Here is a 22,856-nt window from a genome sequence, read left to right as displayed (position 1 = left end):
CTGCTGCATATTAAGCCTTTGTTGTATTGACCTGGAATTACTTAGACAGAACAATCCTTCCCACCAGCTAATGACATATGGAATTGAATTGGGAAGAGGATCAGGGCAAGCTTGTTGGCCTTCGGGGAACAGTGCCATGATATCAGCTACCACAATTTAAAGGCACAGGCAGTAAAAACTACTCTAAAATGTGGGGTTGTAAATTCTATTAAGGAGAAGCAAAACTCAATCATTCTGTTTTGGATATTTTTCCCCCTCTAAACATGAAAAAGTACATAGGAATCACAGGTTTCAGAGTAACAGCCGTGTTAGTCTGTATTCGCAAAAAGAAAAGGAGTACTTGTGGCACCTTAGAGACTAACCAATTTATTTGAGCATAAGCTTTCGTGATGCATCCGATGAAGTGAGCTGTAGCTCACGAAAGCTTATGCTCAAATAAATTGGTTAGTCTCTAAGGTGCCACAAGTACTCCTTTTCTTATAGGAATCACAGTTTATGCATTTTATTACATTTTCAAAACACGGAAAAATGTAGAGAAGAATGTGTGTTTTTTTAACTTCTGAAGCATATTGTTTCTTTTAGACTCTGGTTTCTACAATATGTGCAGCCACTTGTGGTTTTTTAAAAAATTATTCTGTGCAGCAGTTTGTCCACAATGGATATAAAGTCCAGCAGAATAGGTTGGGAACTGGGTGTCGGTATGTCGTCTGTGAAGGCAGAAAGCAGGGGCCATAGCATCTCCATGGAAATAAGGATAAAAAAAATCACTCACTGAAAAAAATGCTCTGTTGATTAATGGGAAACCATATGTTCTGTTTGTGAGCATTGTACCAAGGAAAATGAAGGCCTACAATTATACAGACTTAGACTCTGATCCCACAGCTGCTTGACCTTCAAGAAGTTGCATGATCCTGGCTCAGGAGTCTAACTTTAGATAGTCTTTTTATTTATTTTTTAAATCTTGGCCACAGGAAAGTAAACCTGCAGTGGGGAGTTGCTGGATAACTATTTAAATATTTAGACTAGATTATAAACTAGAGAATCAAGTCTTTGAGTCTTACAAGAGTTATTTGACTCCTCCGCAGAATTCCAAGTATTCCCCAAGTCTTGTTCAATAGAGGTTTTCCATCATAATCCCAGATCACGAGAGCCTACAGGAAAGGGTACGATGGGGGTATTTTTATTCCTCAATAGGTGGCAATTGCTATCGCCAGTTACAAATTGATTGCGTATTGCAGTGTAGCCCATTGAGCAGATGTTGTGGTAATTTAAGGTTAATGTGCAAGGCTTTCACCTCTGGAGACGGAAGAGCATGTTCCAGGTACGTCACACTCAAACAGGTATTGGAATGTATTGGCTTAGCAGAGCTATAGCCTCTCTAATATTCAAGTTTATTCTGACAGTCACACAATAATATGATACCAGGCTCTCTTGTTTCCTGCCTGTTAAACTTGAATTGCTTTCTACACGCATGCTACAGCCCAGTTTCCAGGCAGATGTTTGTCAACTTCACAAAACCACTAGACCAAGAGAGAAAATCAAGCACTGGGAAAGTGCCGAGCGTTGAAGAGCTGAACTGAAGTACTGCAGGAGAGCTTTGGGTGCGAGGACTCTTGCGTGGCATAGAACCGAAATCGGGTTCTTTAAAAATAGAAGGAAAATTAATACAATTAAATCCTGCAACAAATTCCAACATTTAAATGGATTCTCATTCATTTTACTATTTCCAGTATGTTAAATTCCCCATTGCCACATGCCATCTTTCTTCTCATGTGTAAGAGCCCACAGCTCAACCATGCTTCCAGATGGGAAGTCCCTATAAAGAGAGGAAGGATGAATGAAGAAGAGTCACATTCTTGTGGGACTGCTGTCATCTCAGCACACGGGCATTTGGGAGTGCACAGTCCTCACAGTCCAGCAAAATAAAAATACAATCCATTAGGCTCTGCTTGAGTATTTCATCTTCTTCTCAATCAGCGTGCCTTAAAAATTAGCATATTATGATACCTCAGAAATAAAGAGCATGAAAAACACATTTACTGGTATTTATACAAACTTTGGAGCTTATTTGGAGACATTTGGAGTAAAATGTCTTAGGGAAGGAATCTTTAGTATTAACAGATGTGAATTCTCAGTTCCAAAGGACAGCTACTGACTAGAGTGCTAGGCAGAACAATTCAGTTTTGTGCTGTTATTTTTCTCTAAGTAAGAAATGAAAGCTTTCAGTCAGCTTTTGGAACCTGTTCACGGTAGAGTAGCAACACTTTTGTTTCTAGTATAGCAATGTTAGACTATAACATTGTAGGGTAGGCCTAGGATCATAGTCTACTCACAGTTGGAACAGGAAAAAGAATCCCTGTCTACAATGGTAAAGGAAAATATAACACTCTGTGATGAGTGTGATATAAGTGCTTAGATAAGGATACAGAGAGATTGAACTGGTTGTTGCTAGTGTAGTTTCAAGCCAAGAGTAGATACGGTTCTAATAAATTCACATCCATTCTGCCACTGTAGATAAAGGTCCATCCTCATTTCCACTCCAAATTTGTATTACCAGCTGTTTGAAACTCGTGTGTAAAAGTAGCCTAAAGACATCATACAAAGTCTCAGTGATGGAGCAATATATTTTAAATGCCCTTTCTAGTGTCTCCATTTAATCACTTTATTCCCACTGATGTTTGCTCCTGCAACTGAAAAATGGTTTGTTTTTTTCATCTGTACCTGGTTTGGCTGCAACCTAGGTACAGTGAGTAGATAGTGACCAAAAGTCATTATCATCTGATGGCTGTTTTACAGCCCCTGTGAAGTTAGTGGGTTGATATGGAGCAGTTCCCAGTTGGTAGGTGTCTGTTTAAGAATAAGAAAACGCAACTGGCTGTCTAAGCAGAGAATTTGACGACTGAAGGGTATGGAGACTGTCCTATTCTCTCACCGCTACAACTCAGGTTCATGGGGCTGCATAGGGAATCTTGTGAATGCCTTTCCTGTATCTGTTCTACAGGTACAGGGATTCAGCCTCCAGCTTAAACCACTTTTTAAAAAATTCCCATTGTTGATGTCCTGCACTACCCCCCATTGTCATGTCAAAGCAAAAGTGAACTGACTGGGACGATTAGGGTTTTAAATCACTTATTGCAAAGGGTTTCCAGAAATCTCTGAACTTTTTATAGAAACCCCAATGTCCTGGCTCCTAGTCCTGAGATCTGTATAAGAGAACACTGCTGCCAACACGGACAGCTGTGAGCTTGTGGATGGAACATTCAACTGGTTGCCAGAAGGACCTCAGTTTGATTCACAAGTCTGCTGCTGACTTGCTGTGTGACCCCAGGTGACTCACTTCATCTCTTTTTGTGCCTCAGTTTTCCCATCTACAGTAGAACCTCAAAGTTACAAACACTTCGGGAATAGAGGTTGTTCATAACTCTGAAATGTTCGTAACTCTGAATAAAATGTTATGGTGGTTGTTTCAAAAGTTTACAACTGAATATTGACTTAATACAGCTTTGAAACTTTATTACAGAGAAGAAAAATGTTGCTTTTAACCTTAATTTAAATGAAACAAGCACAGTTTCCTTACTGTGTCAAATTTTTTTAAAACTTTCCCTTTATTTTTTAGTAGTTTACGTTTAACACAGTATGGTACTGTATTTGTTTTTGTCTCTGCTGCTGCCTGATTGCGTACTTCCAGTTCCAAATGAGGGGTGTGGTTGACTGGTCAGTTTGTAACTGTGGTGTTCATAACTCTGAGGGTCTACTGTACCTTTGTAAAGTGCTTTGAGATCAGTAGGTCAAAATCACTATATTACTGCTAAGTAGTATTAGTCAATAATAATAATAAAATCCTCTTATCCTTATCATAGGAGCTCCATATAGCAAATTACACAGATGTATTGCTAAGTACAGATTTATATAACAGACACTGTAGTCAATTGGGTCAAGAGATTGCATTGAAAGAACCTGCTAAGTATGTGTACAGACAATTAGGTCTAAAATGTGCATTTGATAAGGTCTCTAAATGCATATTGACACAGCTTTTAAAGTCTTTTTGTCTGATTTCAACATGACAATATTAAGCAAGTCAGGCAAGTGCACGCTTAGAGTATTAAAAATCTGGTAATAAGGAATGTCTGTTTTAAAGAGCAGATGGGAATGGTGTGGGAATCAGCCCACGATCAGGCAGAAATTCAGCTTTGCAAAATTCCATTCATCCGCAGTAAGTAGGGATTGTTGGTTTGTTCGTTTAAAAAAAAAAGGGCAAAATATCGTTGTTCATTTTTTGCATTATCACTTATGGTAAAAAAACAGGTGAGTAGTTTCTGTGCCTAGAGCAGGAGATTTTCTGACTGATATTCAGAGCAGCTTTGCAAGGCTGAAGTAACATAATGTGCTACCCCTGAAAGTGATCTGGGTTTGTGGCTAGCCTGGCACTCCTCAGGGTATGTCTACACTGCAGACAGACAGTGGCTTGGCTTGGCCCATGCTAGCTGACTTGAGCTCACGGGGCTCTGGCTTAAGGGGCTGTTTGGTTTTGGTGTAAAACGTTCAGGCTTAGGCTGTAGCCTGAGCTCTGGGACTCTCCCCCTCACAGGGTCCTAGATCCCGGGCTCCAGCCTGAGCCCAAATGTCTACAGTGCAATTGAACAGCCCCTTAGCCGGAGTCCTGCGAGCCTGAGTCAGCTGGCCTGGGCCAGCTGCGGGTTTTTAATTACAATGTAGACATACCCTAGGTCTACATGGGGCGGGAGACAACACTATTCAGACTATATGTTCCGCTTCTTGAAGGAAGGCTTTGATAGTGCCTTTTATATGAGGATCTCAAAGCCCTTTATACTACAACTTTGCCACTCTGCCATTTTTCAGGTTGTTGAAAACTGTGGCAAGGTTAGTGTTTCATTTGTCCTTTTGCCACTGTGTAACTTTTGAAAAGTTGAAGAAGTTTTGATAAGTTAAGAGGAAAAAGCGTGTGGGAGCAGGGAATGGGAACCAAAAAAACTAGACATTATTCATGTTGTCACATTCAATGTCAAAACAGAAAATTAAGAGAGAAGGGCAAAAACAAAAATTTGAAATTAAAAAAAAAAGTCAAAAAAGAATCAAGGGAAATTTGTCTGATTTGAATCAAACTTGAAAATTTTGAATTGAAAAAGAAAATTCTAATCAAACTTTTCCTGTGAAAAACTTCAAATGACAATTGTGAGTTCAAAATATTTTGTGAGGAAGGAATGTCTTTTTCAACACTCTGTCATATTAAATGATATCCTTAAGGCTGTGTCGGAAGTCAGTGGTAGAGATGGAATACAACTGAGGCACCAAGACTCAAAGCTTCTTTCTCTAGCCACTCCATGACAAAGCTAAGTATCAGATTTGCCCTCGTTACACCTTCTCAACATTCTTTCACTAGAAAGATTGGCTTGAAGCAGGACAATAACTGACAAAACTTTCCATTTCCAGAAAGTGGGTCACTCGGGTTGTCAATAAAAGGTGGTCTTTAGTGTTGGTCTAACTCCAGTTTGGTTCTGTGTAAATTTCAACTACTGGGGCCTACATTTTCCAAAGTCATTAGTGATTTGGGGTATCCAACTTTGAGACACCTTCATAGACTCTGATTTTCAGAGGATTTTCTCGGAGGGATTTTTTTTTCTTTTGCCACTAAAATGGGCATGAGAAATTGAACCTGTCTTCTGACCTCTAGGTGAAGAAGGCCAATCAAGGCCAAGATTCCAGCACATTGACAGAGCATTGTGGGAAGTGTGCATTGCCATTACCTTGCTGTGTCTCTGATATGTGTAAACAGATGGCTTCAATTTCCAGGACACTCAGTCCAACACCTTTCACCAAAACCCTTTTTTCGTTTGAGCTGAGAGAATAGTATTAATACTTCGCTGTTATGTAGAACTTTTCATCAATGGATCTCAAAGCACTTCACAATCTTTAATGTATTTAGCCTCACAACACACCTGTGAGGCAGGGAAACATTATCAGCTCTGTTTTTACAGATGGGGAACTGAGCCACAGAGCAGCTAAGTGATTTGCCCAAGGTCAAACAGAAAGTATGTGGCAAAGCAAGGAGTGGCACCCCTATCTCTCAAGTCCTAGGCTAATTGCTTAATCACTGAACCATCCTTCCTCATGCTTTCTGCACTTATGCTCAGGGCTACCAGATCTGTAGAAAACAACATAGAGTAATCCCTGCTGTTAGCAACCACCCAGGGGCCTACCAAAAATCAAAAAACATAAGAACGTCCATACTGGGTCAGACCAATGGTCCATCTAGCCCAGTGTCCTGTCTTCTGACAGTGGCCAATGCCAGCTGCTTCAGAGGGAATGAATGGACTAGGTAATCATCAAGTGATCCATCCCCTGTCGCCCATTCCCAGCTTCTTATCTGTGCTATAAACTATTTTCTGTCTTACAATAAATATGTAGCAGAATTATACTCAGTACACTTGGGGATACTTTGGAGTGGTCTCTTAAGATGGAAGGTTGCCTAATTAGGATGGCCCCTTGTACAGGTTACACTGTACTACTTGCCCAAGTTTTACTTTTAATGAAACACACGAACATGTGAACCAGAGGAATTCTTAGGCACGAAAAACTCCTGTGCAAACCCAACCAGAAATAATTGGACATGAATAGACCCTTTCCTTTTGTAGACCTGTTCCAAATTGCTTGTCAGTTTTCATTTTAACAGTGTCTTCTATTTCTATAGTGCCTTTCTTCCCAGAGACGCCAAAGCACTTTACAAATTTAAATAGGCTGCGCTCAGGGATCACTTCAACAGTCACTGATGTACACTCACCTCTGGGATGAAACGTGGCAGCTGATCGACTGGACACAACACCCGTATCATTTAGGAGAAGAAGTGAAGAAGAATGTTGTATCCAGTTGAACCTGGAATTTGGAAAGGCAAAACACAATCACCAGACCGCATGCAACTGTATAGCTAGAGGCCGAGATTTTGAAGGCAACATTTAATGGGATTTGAGCATCCCAGTCTCTTATCTGGCTTTCAAAATTTCATCTTAAATCTTTCTTTTAGGTCACGAAATAGTAGATTGATAAAAAACCACTGAGATATTTTTAAATACATTTGATTCTTTATTTGATGTTTAGATCCATTCAGGCCAGTTTTTTCAAACTTCCATTATTAATTCCACCTTTAGCCACGTAAGTAAAAGTGACCTGATTCACAGATATCTGTAGTTCTCACAGCTCGCATTGACATCACTGTGAGGTGTGGGTTCTTAGCACCTCTGAAAATAGGCTCGTTTTGTTTAGGTGAAATCACATTTGAAAATGTTCTGCTTCCTATGTCATTCACAAGTCTTGTCAAGGTTGTACAGACGTTCTTACCATGCATGTGCTTCTGGGGCGGCAGCCCCAATGGAGATCAATGCCGGCATAAATAAATGGGGCATCCTTGACTTCAATGGGAGCATGGTTAGGCCAAGACTTAGCGCTTTTGAAAATCGTCTTGGAGCAGAGATTCCTGGGATTTGGGGGAAAGAGAGGGGAGAGTCATTAGAGATGTATTGGTGATAGGTGAGAAAAGACAAAACATCCGAGTTTAGATATCCTTTCAACTGACATGACTCATGTAATCGATGTGTTTCCAAAATCTGCTCTGTGGTAGGGCAACATGTTTCCCTCTGATTCCCTCAGTAGGAGGAAATTACTTTGAGAAACCTTTCCCCAGTCGATCATTTATCTGTTCTAACAGGTTAGAAGACAGCCTTACAGAAATAAGGGAAATTCCCCCCCTTTCTTTTCTGTTCGTGATCCCTGACATTTTGAAAGTAGAGATAACAAATAATTGCAAGGTGAATTACAGGTTGGCCACATTTACAAAATGATTTTTGTTGTTACACACTTGGTGATTTAAGGGGAAGTAATTTCCATGTTGACTTGGCAACAAAAATTTGTGTCTTCATGTTCTTGTTACTATATTTTCCTCTCCTCTTCCCCGCTCACACCTACCTCCTCCCCTCCCCTGCCCCCCCCCCCCCCCGAATGAGCTCCACTGCTCCTATTTGTAGTAAGAGAATTTCCGAGGCAAGGGGCTTGGCCATCTAAGGAGCATAGGACTTGCCATAGCAGATCAGACAATTGGTTCATCAGGTCCAACCATGCTGCCTTTGTCAATGTCCGATAGCTGATGCTTCAGAGGAAGCATGCTCCTTGCCTTAGGCAATTATACAGTGTTTTATATGATGAGGTGAGGGGATGTGGAAATCCTTCTTGATTCCCACAGCTTACCCCCTGAAGCATGAGATTTGATTAGTCTTATCTTAACATGCATAGCTACAATGTTATTAATGGTTATAAAGCTGTCTGGTATGTATCTCAAATAACCACCTGTGGCCATGAATTCTACAGGTTGATTGTACGCTATGTGAAAGGAGTAATCCCTACCATTCACTCAACATCTACTACCTATTAATTTCAGGAGTAAAGAGGGGTGTGCAACAGCTGTGGGCCAGAACTGCCCTAAATAATGTATTTATCTGACCCCTCCTCCCCAACATGGCAGATTTGGATTTTGCAGAAGGAAAGCTTATATATATATAAGCACACACACAGCATTGTTTTTAGCCTGAAACAATGGTTAGAAAGAGTTGTGAACTCATTCATCTCAATGTTGTGCTGATTCTAACGATGACACTTTAAAGGCCAGGTTTTCAAATAATTTAGTAGTGCAGTTGCACACTTAATTTGTGCCCACAATTGTTTGTGCAAATCAGGTAATCATATGCACGACTGGCCAGTGGTTGTCAGTTGGAAATTTGCTGTGTATTGTGGGTAGAATATTGACCTAGCTTTGTAATCCTGACCCCACAGACCATTATGAAAATGTAATTCAGCCTCCCTCCCTCTATAGAATGATTTTGAGCATCTTGGAATAGGGCACAGGATGCACAACACATTCGTCATGGGCTTCACAGAGAACAGGTTTCCTTTAAATAAGTAGCTCAGCGTATGGTACTTTACTGTTATAAAAATTGTTTCACGCCAGAAAATAAGAGTTAGAGGCTATTCAAATGAACCTGGGTTGGGGGTGAAGAGGGAGGCTATGCCATAATATTGGCAGTGAAAGCCCCACAATGACTTAGCTTTGCGGTTAAAAAGGGAATGAGCGGGGAGCCGGAGGGGGGGAGGTAATCTGCTCCACCTATATGGCCACATAGCTTAATTGTCTGCTGCTTCACTTTTCTTTTGAGACCTGCTAATTGCAACATCTCTCAGTAAGTTACTTACAGCTGTACTGCTGGGTAGAAATTGTGATAAATGCATAAACTGTGTCTTATTGATTCTTGTTGACATTTTACATGCTTCTTTTGCATTCTTAACCTCCACTAAGTAATTGTCACTATGGTACAAGCTCCTGGATAATAAGAGCAAGGGAAGAAAGGAAACAGTTCCTTGACCATTAAAAGTAAAATTATCAAAGGCTCTGTATTTTTCCCCCAATATATCTCTGTTTGTCCTCTCCCCACATTGAAGTCACAAGATAAGAAATGAAAACGCTTAGTGTTATTTCCTATATTAATAATAAGAGTAATGTTTTTAAGAGAGATTACTTTGAGACTGATGGTAAATTTGGGCCTCTTTAATTTTAGTGCACAGCATCAATATGGAATCTAGCAGAGGTACTGTAGCTTATTTACCATTCTACTACACATTTTGTCTAGAATGCCTTATAGAAAGATGTTTGTGAAATTATTTTCTTTGACAAAAAAATTTTCTGGATAACAGTAGTAGCATCATAATGTGTCTAAATAATTAAAACATCATCAGCTGTTCTGTTATCTGAGAAATATATAAAGTAGCGCAACACTACTGTAAAATCTGCATAAAGAATTCTAACTTTAAAATTTATAATGCTAATCTATCAGTAAGATGCATAGTAGATTAGTTTCCCTTGTATCAAGGGATTTTATATTTTTTTAAAAAAAATTACCGCATGATGCAAAAATGCATTGACCTTATTTTCATGACTAGATGTAGTGCTTTTGGGTAATGATCAGGCATTGCTTTCTCTTACTGTTGTTTGATTAAAATGTTAATACAGTCTTGACTTGATAATCTTACCAGGTACATACAGATCAAAAGAGAAAAGATGTTTTATGGCTCACAAATTGATTTACATAAACCAAGCAATCTGTTGCTTGCTGGATTGCAAAATGGTTTATTTTGCCCATTGGCCACAGGGGCAACAATATGGTATTTTTGGTGCCAGAACGTAGCTTTCATGCATTAGCTCTAAAATGACAATATGCTTCAGCCTCTCTGTGTTTAGATTTGCTTCATTTGGAAATCTTTTAAGTAGTAATAATAATAATGTTTTGAGGAAATTGAGTGGAACACTAAATTATTCTCTGAAACCTAAGTTCAAACTGTGCAAGGCTAAGGGAGCTGAAAATCAATGCACTGTTAAAGTCATTAGAGATCACAAGTGAAATAAGTCTGTGTTGCTTTAGCTAAGCTTTTAGTGTGCCATGGTATTATTACAAAATCAGCCTGAATCTGGGTTAATTTCACAGTCTTTTTCTTTAAGATGCCCAAGGGTGCATGAAGAAGAATAAAATGTAAATTTCAGAAGGCAGTGTTTTTATTAGTTAAAAGGGCATTGAGCCATGCAGTACTAAACTTGACCTACACCATGCCTAGTATTGGTATGAGCAGCAATAAAGGGGAGGCTGGCAGGGGGAAACAGCTCAGGCACTAAGCTATTCTTTTTTCTATGATTTAAAAGGGAAAAAGTGGTTTTCAATTATTCACACACACACAGCTCCAGTATAATTTGAAGGTGGTCATAGTTTTTGTAGATCAAAGAATTATGCTTGTACCCATAAGTATCAGGACTTCAAAAAAACAAAACTCATAAAGATTTTTATTTGAAAAATTCATTTTAAAAAAATATTTAAATTCCACCTGCATTACAGAATTTGGTCTGGCAACATGACTGGGTCCTCTGGCATTTAGTTTTAAAGCATTTTATACATGTTTTCCTCACTCTTATTTGTGTTCACACCATCTTGATGAAATTTACCAGTGGCATTATGAGCTCTTTAAATCTGTACTTAATTGCCAGTGATGCTCGCAGTTTATTTTAAACCAACAATAAATAAAAAGAAATAACAGGTAGCTGCTAATATATGCTTTGGAAGGGATTAAAATATACTATCCAGACTTTACATTTTAGAGCATACAAACAAGCTTTGCTTATTTCAAACCCTGTGGCTCAACAACAACAAAACAAAAACCTCCAAACCCTTTTCTCCCACCCCCACCAATCTATTTTTTTTCTTTCATCTATGGTCAGATTAGCAAGTCAGCACTGTCAATAAATAAATTAGAGGAGTTGTTTACTTTTATGTACTACTGAGAACAGTGTCGTCTTGTGGCCGTTCTCGTAGACTGTGTTGGTTTAACAAGCGTCCAACCCTTTTGTCTTGTTGTTTTTTGTCTTTCCTGCTCCCTGTCCCCTTGTTCCCACAGGCTGTGCGTTTGTTACATTTTCTACAAGGGCAATGGCACAGAATGCAATCAAAGCCATGCACCAGTCTCAGACCATGGAGGTACAGTACTGTATCATCTGCCCTTTCTTTGTTTTCTTTGTGCAAATGATTGTGAATGGTAAAGCCATGGTCTCCTGGAGAAGATCAGACACGTGACAATCTCACAGATTTAAACTTTCACAAAACTCACTCTACCTCTTTGTGAAATTTATTTTTCTGAATGATCTTGAAACACAAGTAAGAAGATCTCTGTGTTGAACCCAAGCATTGCTTTTCTAATGTGTCCAGTGGCATTCAGTAGAAAATAAACATAAATAAATAAAACATATCTGGGGACTAAATTATCTTTTATCTTAAACCAAAAAAGCCCCCAAAATGCCTGACTTTATATGGATTTTAAAATATTGCAGTTTGTGCTACTCTGGGAAAAGGCTCGAAAGAGATTTTTAACCTGGCCATGCCAAGTTCCTAGTGCATGTGTTTGGGAATTTTGGGGGGGGTTGCATATGGAAACTCTTTTTAAGTTAATATAATTTCTCCTACTTCATGTAGCCAATAAAAATGCTAATTATGTAAGAGCACATTGAAGAGCTGGACTAGCTACCGAGCACTGTCACGGCAGGCTCTGTACAAACAGCAATCTTTTACTCGCTAAAAACTGCTTCCCCGGCATCGTGCTTTCTAATAATGAGCAACACAAAGCTTTAACTTTACTTACCTGGTGCGACTACAGTTTCAGGGTCAGATCCACTTATCGGCATATTTATCTCACTGCCACAGCTCATCTGGTGGTCTCAACTTTTTTAGTCTGTGATTTATGTCATGGTCTTTCAGAATTTTGCACAAAAGGTCTCACAAGAGTACTAAGCCTTTACTTATTCTGGATCTTCTAGTTTAATCATTTGAGAGTGCATGTTATACTGTATTATGTATACTGTATCTTTGTGTACTGATGATCTTCTCATAGGTGGTATTTTGATGTTATGTGCACTTGTTTCTTCTTTTCTTTTCTTTTTTTTTTAAATTATTATTCTTTTTAAATGAGGGCCTTTCAATTTTTCTCAAGTAATTTTTCTTTGCAATGCTCTAGTCTCCCAAAGCATGCTGGGTACTAAACAATCATTATTGCGTCATGTCGTTGAGCTGCTTTGTGTAATGAGCGAAGGGAAAGACAGAGAAAAAAAAAAGAGACAGTGCATGGAAATGTCAGCTGTTTTCTGTACTCTTCCAGTAATGATATTGGCATTGCAAAGCTATTGTCTTTCCAAACATCACATTTGACTTTGGTTAAGATTATTTTATAATCAATGTGTTTTCTTTTCAGTCCAATGCATTTTTATAGACCCTGAATATACAGTGTTAGATGAGAATCTGCCACAGAGAAAAATCAGAATTATTGAAATTATCTTCACTAGGAAGCTGCTCTTACCTAATATATTTTACTGTGCACTATGACACTATATATGGAATAAAAAGTGACATTTTAGTTCATTGGAATAATGATTCTTTTTATTTTTCTGCCATGCACTGCCCCATTAATTTGGGTCGCTATATTTTTGCTACTTTTTGGTTCCACATAAAACAGAAGTGTTGTTAATAATGCTGTGGTTTTTATGTGTATTTTCCATGTGTTCCCATGTATTTTTGGTCTAGGGTAATGAGTTTCACATGAATCACTCTCACGTCAGAGGATGTTGTAAAATGAAATAATCATTAAAGGTCAGATTCTCCCTTTCATATGCTGAGTAATTGTACCATACTTCAAACACAGCCCCTTTGTGATATACTTCCTTATGTTGAATAGTACCTTATGCCACAGGTAATCCAATTGTTTGAAGTGAGCAAGTGTATCACAATTTAGCCCTATATAAATAACTACTCTCAGAGAAAAGTACTACTCAACAGCCTTAAAGATTGGAGTATCTGCACCCATAATTAGCATCATGATGTCAGCTGGGCTCAGGTCCGTAGCAGAACTGATGTGCTTACTCTTTTGTGGGAGGTGGAGCAGCCCTTCCAGCTCACCAATTCATGGCATGGTACCATGGTACCGTAGGAGTCTGCATGTTCTACCTTGCCAACAGAAGGAAAGGTACACAAGCAGTGCTTCCCATTGAGAAGGGGAGATAAAAAGCAGCCATAAAATAATGAGGTAGGAGATACCCCATATCTGCTTGCATAATGGGGGGTACCTCTCCAAATGGAAAGAAGGTATTGCTCTGGTCAACATTCAAAAGGATTTCCTGCCTCTTGGTTATTAATGTCAATGCTATGATGGTAAAAAGTTGACTTTTGAGAGCTGCGATTAAAATCTGGACACACTCTGAAATAATATTGCCCCTGGCACTTTGATTTCATGTTTTATGGGGGGGAAAAAGACTTTTAAAATGGAAGATGGAAGATTATGTATTATGCAATCAAGTTTCAATTGAACCACTGAAGTTATTTTTTCTGATTTCATTATTTTCAGTTCTTTGGCACACATCATTGACAAAAACGTATTTTTCAAAGTGACGCAAAATGATGAGAATGTTCATGTTCAGAAGAGCAAGTGTCTCCTGGAAATAATGAATTTTCCTATTGCTCTTTGCATTTTACTCTCTATCCTGGTTTAAGCAACTCATTTTTAAAGCCATAATTGCTGCCCTCATTTTCGGCTTTTCTGCCTCATTTTTGTATTTTAAAAAAAAAATCACTCAAATGGAGGGTTAGTAGGAGACACTAATTTGTTGACATGGAATAAATAGCAACTTTTTCTCATATAGAGCCATTTTGCTACATATAATTTCAATCTTCAGAATGTTTGCTCCTTTGAAAATGATGAAATAAGAGCAGAAAGTGAAAAAAAATTACAGATTCCTAAATTGCAGAGATATTGTTTTTATACAATGTACTGACATTTCAGGATTCATAAATATGATATCAGCTGTTGTATTGAGTATTGAGCTGCTGAGCTGAGTCCTGGAACAGCCATATACTATTTCTTCCTTTTGAAATTCATTTATATTCCCTTTGAAATAGACCTAAGAGTTTCACGTATGTACATGTAGCAAGCAGTAAACTATCACCACACTTAGCCTAATACCACCAATCTGAAATGGGATACAAGCTTGCTATTACCTTTTTTATTAGCTAAACTGGAAAAATATTTCAATTTAAAAAAAAATAAGAGCTTGATTTTAATATTAGTATAAAATCACTGAGAAGAGGCAATTGTATACCAAGCTGAATCCTCCATAATCTTTATTCAATTGCTGAAGTGGTGTATCTCAGTTTTTACTCACTGAAAAATTGAAAGACATTTTTACAATGAAATATACAAGCAAGGTACTGGGGGTGGAATAATACATCTCAAGTGATCATTTTCTAAGATGATAATTCTAAAGGAATGGTATTGATGGGAGGTCTTCACACAAAAGATATTATTACCGTGGCTTATTTCATCATTTTGTCTGTTGATTCTGAATGTTCCTATCATTGTCCTATTGTGAGGTTCCTCGGCTACTCTTTGTAGAAATAGAGAATAGGAACTTTTCTGAAGAAGCTCACAGTGTAGTGAGAGTAGCCATGGGATGAGTTTGGTTAGATATAAACCCCCATTGCACACTGTAAACTGTATCTAAAATCCTGCTGTATTTCTGGATCTGAGGCACCCAACATGGTTTTAGGATTGGGGGTGGAAGAGAAATCGGCATGACAGTGTGTAGGGGATAGAGGGGGACTCAGACACTACATTGATGGGCAGCAGGATAAAACTCAAAGACAGATGGTTTCTACAAATCATGAAATGTTCTAATCCATTTGCCAAAAGTAAATTGGAATCATTATGATGCTACATTGTTCTGTAGATTTAAAACAAAAAAATCTCAAGGTTTATATCTGAAAGCAAACAGTTTCAAAATTAGATAAAAAGGGATCTGTTTTCATTCATGTGGCACTGTTTATGTCCGTCATTGTCTTTGGCTATTACTTGCAAATAGACAGAAAACAAAGAGACAAGTCCATCTTTAAAACACATGAACCGTGACGCTTAATTAAAGAGCATTGATAAATTCTGTTGTCTCTCCAGGGGCATTCAGATAGTTGAACATACACAAAGATCTGGAGGGAAAGGAGTTCAATGAAAAGAGAGAGGAAATTAATAATTTTTCAAGAGCCATGTTTTAAAAATAGTTGAATAATAATTAATAAACATCATTTCAGAAATAATTTCAGGTTATTTCAAATGGATTTAAAGGTGGTAAGAACACGTGAAGGTAGAATCATGTAAATGTGTGTGATGTTAACATCTTTCTTTTCCAATCTGTCCAATCATAGGGCTGCTCTTCGCCGATAGTGGTGAAGTTTGCTGATACCCAAAAGGATAAGGAGCAGAGGCGTTTACAACAGCAGTTGGCACAACAGATGCAACAGCTCAACACTGCCACTTGGGGGAACCTCACAGGCCTTGGAGGGCTCACACCACAGTACCTAGCTGTAAGTTCTTGTGAAATGTAGTGACTACATGATTCATCTGAAGAAGTGGGTTTTTTACCCACGAAAGCTTGTGTCCAAATAAATCTGTTAGTCTTTAAGATGCCAGCGGACTCCTCATTGTTTTAGTGACCACATATTTAGACTTAAACCGATATATTTATTTTAGCACACTGGAGTGAACCCTGATAGAATGGAACTCCCTACATTTTAACATAGGCTCTTTGGGGCAGATAAAGTGACTTATTCCTGAAAGCACCCTGTAAATGTATGGCACTATATGAAACATTTTGTAGTAATAACAGCTATTTAGAATGAAAGTCGCAAGTTATTTCAGTGCCTTGCAGTCCTCTGAAGATTAAAATTCTATTTCAGCTGGAAAATACATTTTTCACTCTGATGTTTCCGCTGAACATTAAATTCTGCTTTTTTAAAAAATGTGAATAAATTTTTTGGAAGCTTTCTCTTATCAAAGTAAAATCTTCACCTTTCAGAGATCAGGTAGACATCTGAAAACCTTCTTCAACTGTGTTTGAGAACAGTCTTTTGAATCCACAATGTTTGAATTTAATTCTACTCTGCATATCAGTTTCACATGGAAATATTCCCTGTACTCATTCAAGTTAATCTTTTAATATATTTGAAAATGGCTATCACATTAACTAGTGAAAGTCTGTAAATTAAATGCGCTTTTATTGGTACTAAATGTGCAGGGTTCATATTACTTTATAGAAGATAGATTTCATGGGCGTTTGGGCATTTTTTAAATGACATTTTCTTTGACTCTTTGAAAGCTATGAGGGAAAAATGAGCTTGCTACCTTACATTGTTCAGCTGCCCTCTGCTGGGGGGAATCTGGAACAGCTTGAGTGTGTCATAAATCATAGACTGGTAACAAAGATTCTCTTATTGTTCAAGTGGTCAGGGGTCTCTGCCTTTTGCCTCTGTAAAGTTGTGAATGGTCACAGTGTATGGCATATTGACAACTGGGAAGTTCCCACATGCTCAGAGATCTGTTTCTCTGTATCTGCAGATTGCATAAATCAATTGTGTGTGTACGTGGGATGGGGTGGTTATAAATCTGCATAGACATTCATTTAGCTGGCAGTCTTTAAAAAAAATACCCAGTATATCAAGGGTTAATAGTGAATCTTGACTGTTATATCAGCTAAGTGCCAGCCTATGAACTAATGAATATCTGTGCACTTGATGTACCTTGTTCTAAGAAAGAAACCTGAATTTAAGGGGTTGGGTGAGAATGGACCATGATTGACAGAGATGAGTTATGGTAAGTACTAGACTGCAGAGGTTTATAATTAGTCACGCTATGTTGGTTTAAATAGATTTAACACCTGGTTGTTAAAAAGAGTAAATTGATTAATTGTTTTAAAGCAGAGATGTTATTGAGTTTCCCCAGTGTCTGTGTTTCTTAATAGAGATTAGACATTAATATGGATTTACAGCATCATCTCTGGGGATGTTCATTCCAACAATAGGCAGAAGTGAGAGACTATATAAAACTAAAGGAAACTATATGTATTCCAGCTTTAATTTGATGGATAATTTTGTTTTAATCTTGTTGCTTTTTTGTAACATCACTTAGATGACGATGATCGTCTTATTATTAATTTGCAGCTTCTACAGCAAGCAACTTCCTCCAGTAACTTGGGTGCCTTCAGCGGCATTCAGCAAATGGCTGGTGAGTTAAAAATCATTTCATTTTGGCCAATTATATTTTATTTTCTTAGGCTCTTAAATTCTGTTATCTGTAATGATCACATGAAGTTAGTCTTTGTATATAAAATGTGTTGTGTGTATGAGCAGGGGACAACTCATGATTCGGATTCAGTCCTTCTTTCAGAAACTGAAATTAAGCTAACCGCTCCTCGGTTGTACAAACAGTTTGTCTTGCATTAGTCACCTGCCATTTGTCCAGAGTAACCAATTGTAAATTGCAGGAGAGCTCTTAGTTCCTGCAGCTATATCCTACCTAGTAAAAGTGGCAATAAAGCAACAGCAGGATTACATTTTAATTTCCAGTGAGATTTCTGTGGCCTGAAAATCAAATTAATGGCAGCCCTCAAACATTTTAATAATAGGTGACAAATAAAAATGTTCTGACCTTCTTAATGAAACCCAAGATTACAGGCCTACCACTGATACAAGCTTGCAGTCTTCTTTTTATAATCATGGGAAATTAACTGGGTGCCTTTTTGACTTCAGAACCCTAGTTGACAAAATTACACAACAGAAGCTTTTATGAAAAAGTACAATCTTTGTTCTGGAAAAAAGAGAGAGAGAAAGAAAAAAGAAAATCAAAGTGTAAGCATATTTGAAAGCCAGCTAGTTGGCGGATTTCTTGGTAATGAGCTGTGTGCTAGTAGTAAGTGATGTGTAGTGATTAGTAAAAGGTCTCTCCCACTGTGTGACCTGCCATGCTGATACCCTAACTTAACATGATGCTAGAGAAGGCAGCATGTGCAGTAAATCAGACCACAGATGCACATTATGCCTGCCGTGAGGAACTGTTAAAAAGCTTTTTTTTTCCTTGCTTGATTTAAAAAAAAAAAGGTATTCTAGTTTATTTTAATCATGAACTCAGTGAATCAATGAAATGTAGCATTGGACTTGCTTTGCCATCACAAAACAACTGCTGAAATATTTGTGTGTCTTTAGGAACATTTTTTAATACTCTTTTTTTTTTTAATCCAAGTCTTTAGCTTCTTCTGGCTTCCCTTTGAATGAATCTTGAAATACTTTTTAACAAGTATAGATATACCGCATGATATAGCCATACTGCACAGGTATTCTCTGCTCAATCGTTACATTATGCCATTATTGCAGTGGCATCAGAGACTAATGTGAATCTGCTGTCTGACAATATAAATTGGCCTACAGATGACAATATCCCTGAATTATTTTCTCTTCCTCAGACCTGCTGGCAGTGCTTGCTGTTTCTATTATGTTACACTTACAATCTAGCATTTTTCTCATAAAAAAAAATCTTAATATGATAAACAGAGCAGAGTCATTCAGTAACATTTTCACAGTTGGCATTTTTGGAGCTGGCTTTGAGCTCAAGGATTCTGTTTAATCTTTCATATTTGGTTAGCTCTACAGAATGAAAAAATTGAGAGACCCAAGGGGGGTAAAAAATACTCAGGGAGATTTTTCTGTATAGCATACTCTACCGTACTTGTATCCAAGTAGGTTCCCATTGTCTGTTGTTCATGGTTATTGTAGGTTTAGTTTTACCTCTAATAACTGAACCATACCTGGACTGAAATTAGGGATTTACCTAGGGTGACAGCAAATGTGAAAAATCGAGACGGGGATGGGAGGTAATAGGAGCCTATATAAGAAAAAGACTGTCCCTATAAAATCAGGACATCTGGTCACCCTCGATTTTCCTCAGATTAATGCTAGGGTGTCTCTCAATCCAATGTATGAATCAGTTATGCATAGTAGGCCATTTAATCCAAGGAAATTATCTTCTGAGGTCATAGTGGCATGTCATGTTTACTAGAACGATGTACTACTTCAGCCAAAGGCTAGATTTCTAATGGGTCCATATATTGGATAATAATTTAAGAACTGTATGTGCCTCCTGGAATGTTTTAACAAGGCGGTTTTCTTACTTGCAATATTAACCGAATTTAATGCTTTTTTGAGTTTACCTTTTCGTCTCCAGAAATGCAGGGCTCTTAAATTTCAATGTCCAAGGTCAAATTCATGATGTTAAATTTCTCTCCATGCTGCAACTGTACACAAAAGGGCAAAAGGCTTAGCACAATTGCATCATTAAGTCTGAAAGTTCAAAAGTTGTATATTTTCCCCAAGTTTCAGGTTTCTCCTGCAGCATTAACCAATTTACATTGCACAGCCACTATATTTGGTAGTATACTTTAATAATAAAGAGTAATTTATTAAGGTTTACAAGAGACAGAAGAATTGAAAGTTCTAGGTGTGTGCAACATGGATGGGTTAATATTGCTGGAGCATTGATCTCACAACCTTAATGTAGCATAAGAGCTAGATTTGTTCCTTTTCTCAAAATGTATTTTTAATTACATCCTATCCATACATCTTACACAAATAAATATAATAATATTCATTTCCAGCTGATATGGAGCTTGTGTATTAATACTGGACTAGCTTTTCTTAAAGAGGAAGAAAATCTAGAAGCAATCAGCTAAGATACCAAACAAGCTCCACGGTTAGACCTTGCAAGTTCTTTGAGAGAAAAAAATGTTCATTTCGAATCAGATCTTTTGCCCCCCTCCTTGTGTTGATTTTAGTGGGAAGAGTAAGATACTACTCAACATGAGCAATGGTGGCCAACTCTAATCTTAAATTTACCTGTACACGTATGTAGCACCTAAAAGTATTTCTGTTAGCTCAGTCCTGCACCTTTAAAGTCAATGACTGTTTTCTCTGTGGCTTCAGTGGATCTAAAGCCCATTGAAATCAATGGACGTCTTTCACTTAATTTAAGTAGACTTTAGATCGGGCACCTAATTCTCCAAAGCATTTAAGTGTGTGTCTAAAGCCCACTAAAGTAGGAAAACACTTAATATGACGAGCGCCGTCAATATCCCTTTTGCTGTTTTAATAGCATTGCAGTCTTGATTACAGGAGCTATCATTGTCTTGCCAAACTCTGCTTTATTGTTCTAACATAACACATGCACATACTTATGTCACTACTCTCAATCATACTGTAGTCTTTTTTCCACTGACTACTGTAATGCTTAACAATTTAAAGGCATTGCTTTTACTTTTATGCATAATATTAGGCTGCAGTGTATGGATTGTACTTGCTCATTGTTTGTGGGGAATGTCCATAATGCGGGTGAAGTAGATCACATGATTTGATTGTCTAATAAAAAAATACAAGCTACAGTTAATGACTGTTCAAGCCAGAGAGTTCCCCTCTTCAAATGTATACAAGTTACATTGACAACCTGATGCAAAGCTCAGTGAAATCACTTGGATCTTTCCATTGACTTCAGTAGGTTTGGATCAGATCTTAAAAATCTGATTTACATTAGATGAGCTAAGTTAACTTACTCGTTTTAAAAGTACATTGAAGATATGACGTAAGATTTTACGTTATGTGACAGAATGCCAGGAGTTTATGCCAGAAGAGATGTCAAAAAATATTTTTATTTTTCCCCATGAAGGTTTTCCATTATCAATACAATTAATTTCAAATCTTTTGTTATAAATATATGCATGTAGATATTAGGTATGTATACATGTGCATATGCATAGATACACACACACACACACACACACAGGGTTATATTGATTCAGTTGGATGGTGTGAAAGCAAAAAAATAGGTTGAAATAGAAGAAAGTGATCCATACTTTTGCATTTATCTTCTTTGGATTTCAGATTGATAAACGCTGTCCAGCTGGGCCTTTTTCTATTTTCTAACATATGTTCCTAATCCTTTTGAAATTCTCTCATGGTTCGGTTTGAGATTTGGGCTGAGCTTCTTACTGGTCCTGATTTTGATTCAGTTAGGTTCACCCTTTCCCTTTGACCTGAGCTAGGTTTCCTCTGACTCCGTGGGAGCAGACAGGTGAGAGAAATTCCACACAGTTCTGCTTACTGAGTGTTCCCTTAATCACTCCATTGGCTCGGAGAATCTTGAGGGAAGGTGTAGAAGCCAGGACCTTCTGCATAGAGGCGCTGTGCTTTCGCATTGGCTCTCAAGTCCTTTCCCTCAGCTCTCTCCTTCGCAGCACTTTTCCAATGGAAGCATACTGGCCAGGCTTCTCCTGCTGGGCTTTGCCCATAGGGCCTCTTTAAAGGGGTGTCCTGTTCAAAGTGAGAAACTCCGTCGACTCCAGGAATAATGCCGTACCATGGCTGCTTCTTACATAGGCACAACTGAAAATGTTGGGCAAAGGGACTCAAAGCAATGAGGTCAAACAACTGCGCTTCCCCCAAAGGTGGCATTTAATCAAAGCCAATCAGTCCACATTTTCTAGGTTTCACGATGAAGCTTTAGTTGACTTTTTGGAGAGCACACCATTGAAGGGAAAGGGTTTGTTCTCTAGTTAGTGTACACGCAAACTCCTGCAAACAGGAGTGGCACAAGCACATTGAGGAGACCATCAGCCCTCCATAGCCTGGGAGATTTGAGAATACAAAATGGACTCTTTGGGTTAGGTTCAGTCAGAAGGAAGGGACTGCAAGTCTGGCTGAGCCTTACGCCAACTGCGAAAGGCCTGGAAGAGGCTCCTTATTCCCTCTCCCATATTGGGCACTCACATAAAGACCAGGCAGAATGTAGCAGGAAAGCTTTGACTCAGCAAAGCACTAAAGCATGTGCTTAATGTCATTCTTATTCAGGAAAACACGTAAGCACACACTTAACTTTAAAGCACATGTTGAAATCCCATTGAGGTCAATGGGAAGTTACTGAATTCAATGGGACTTAAGGATGTGCTTCAGTGCTGTGCTAAATAGGGATGAATTTAATATATGCTTAAAGTTAAGCATGTGCTTAAGTGCTTTGCTGAATCGGGGTCTCAGTGGTTAGAAAAAAGTAAAGTACTAAATATTAAATAAACAGCTGTTCTAAAGATGGATTCAAAATATGTGTGATTTGGTGGAGCTAGAAATCTTGACTGGTGCTTGTAATTTCAAGAGCACTATTCTGGACCTCTCCCTATCCCAAGTAAAGTCCTTGGAAATCTGATTCAACTTTTTAAAATAAAAATCTGGAGTGTCTGATAACATCAGTGTGAACAAAGTAACTTACTTTTTTGATCAAAGATGATCAACTGTACTTGCTTTGATCATTAGTCCATGTTTCTTAAATTTCAGTCAGGATTTAATGTAAAAGGAATA

General features: G+C 38.1%; 1 protein-coding gene across 16 annotated transcripts in view; it reads left to right on the top strand.

Annotated features, from left to right (window-relative positions):
* The window catches only part of CELF2 (CUGBP Elav-like family member 2), a 694,215-nt gene that overhangs the window by 618,710 nt on the left and 52,649 nt on the right, over positions 1-22,856 (top strand). For 11 of the 16 annotated variants that reach the window (XM_074942653.1, XM_074942656.1, XM_074942644.1 and 8 more), the window contains 4 exons: positions 9,618-9,647; positions 11,500-11,579; positions 15,837-15,995; positions 17,628-17,691. In XM_074942653.1, coding sequence (XP_074798754.1) covers positions 9,618-9,647; positions 11,500-11,579; positions 15,837-15,995; positions 17,628-17,691 — 333 coding nt within the window. The remainder of the gene's footprint in view (positions 1-9,617; positions 9,648-11,499; positions 11,580-15,836; positions 15,996-17,627; positions 17,692-22,856) is intronic. The other 5 variants (XM_074942649.1, XM_074942645.1, XM_074942648.1 and 2 more) reach the window with 1 other exon arrangement.

This window comes from Natator depressus, chromosome 1 (assembly GCF_965152275.1).
Source record: "Natator depressus isolate rNatDep1 chromosome 1, rNatDep2.hap1, whole genome shotgun sequence".
In the NCBI taxonomy this organism is placed as follows: domain Eukaryota; kingdom Metazoa; phylum Chordata; order Testudines; family Cheloniidae; genus Natator; species Natator depressus.
Note: the sequence above shows the minus strand (reverse complement) of the source record. Positions and strands in the feature narration are given on the sequence as shown.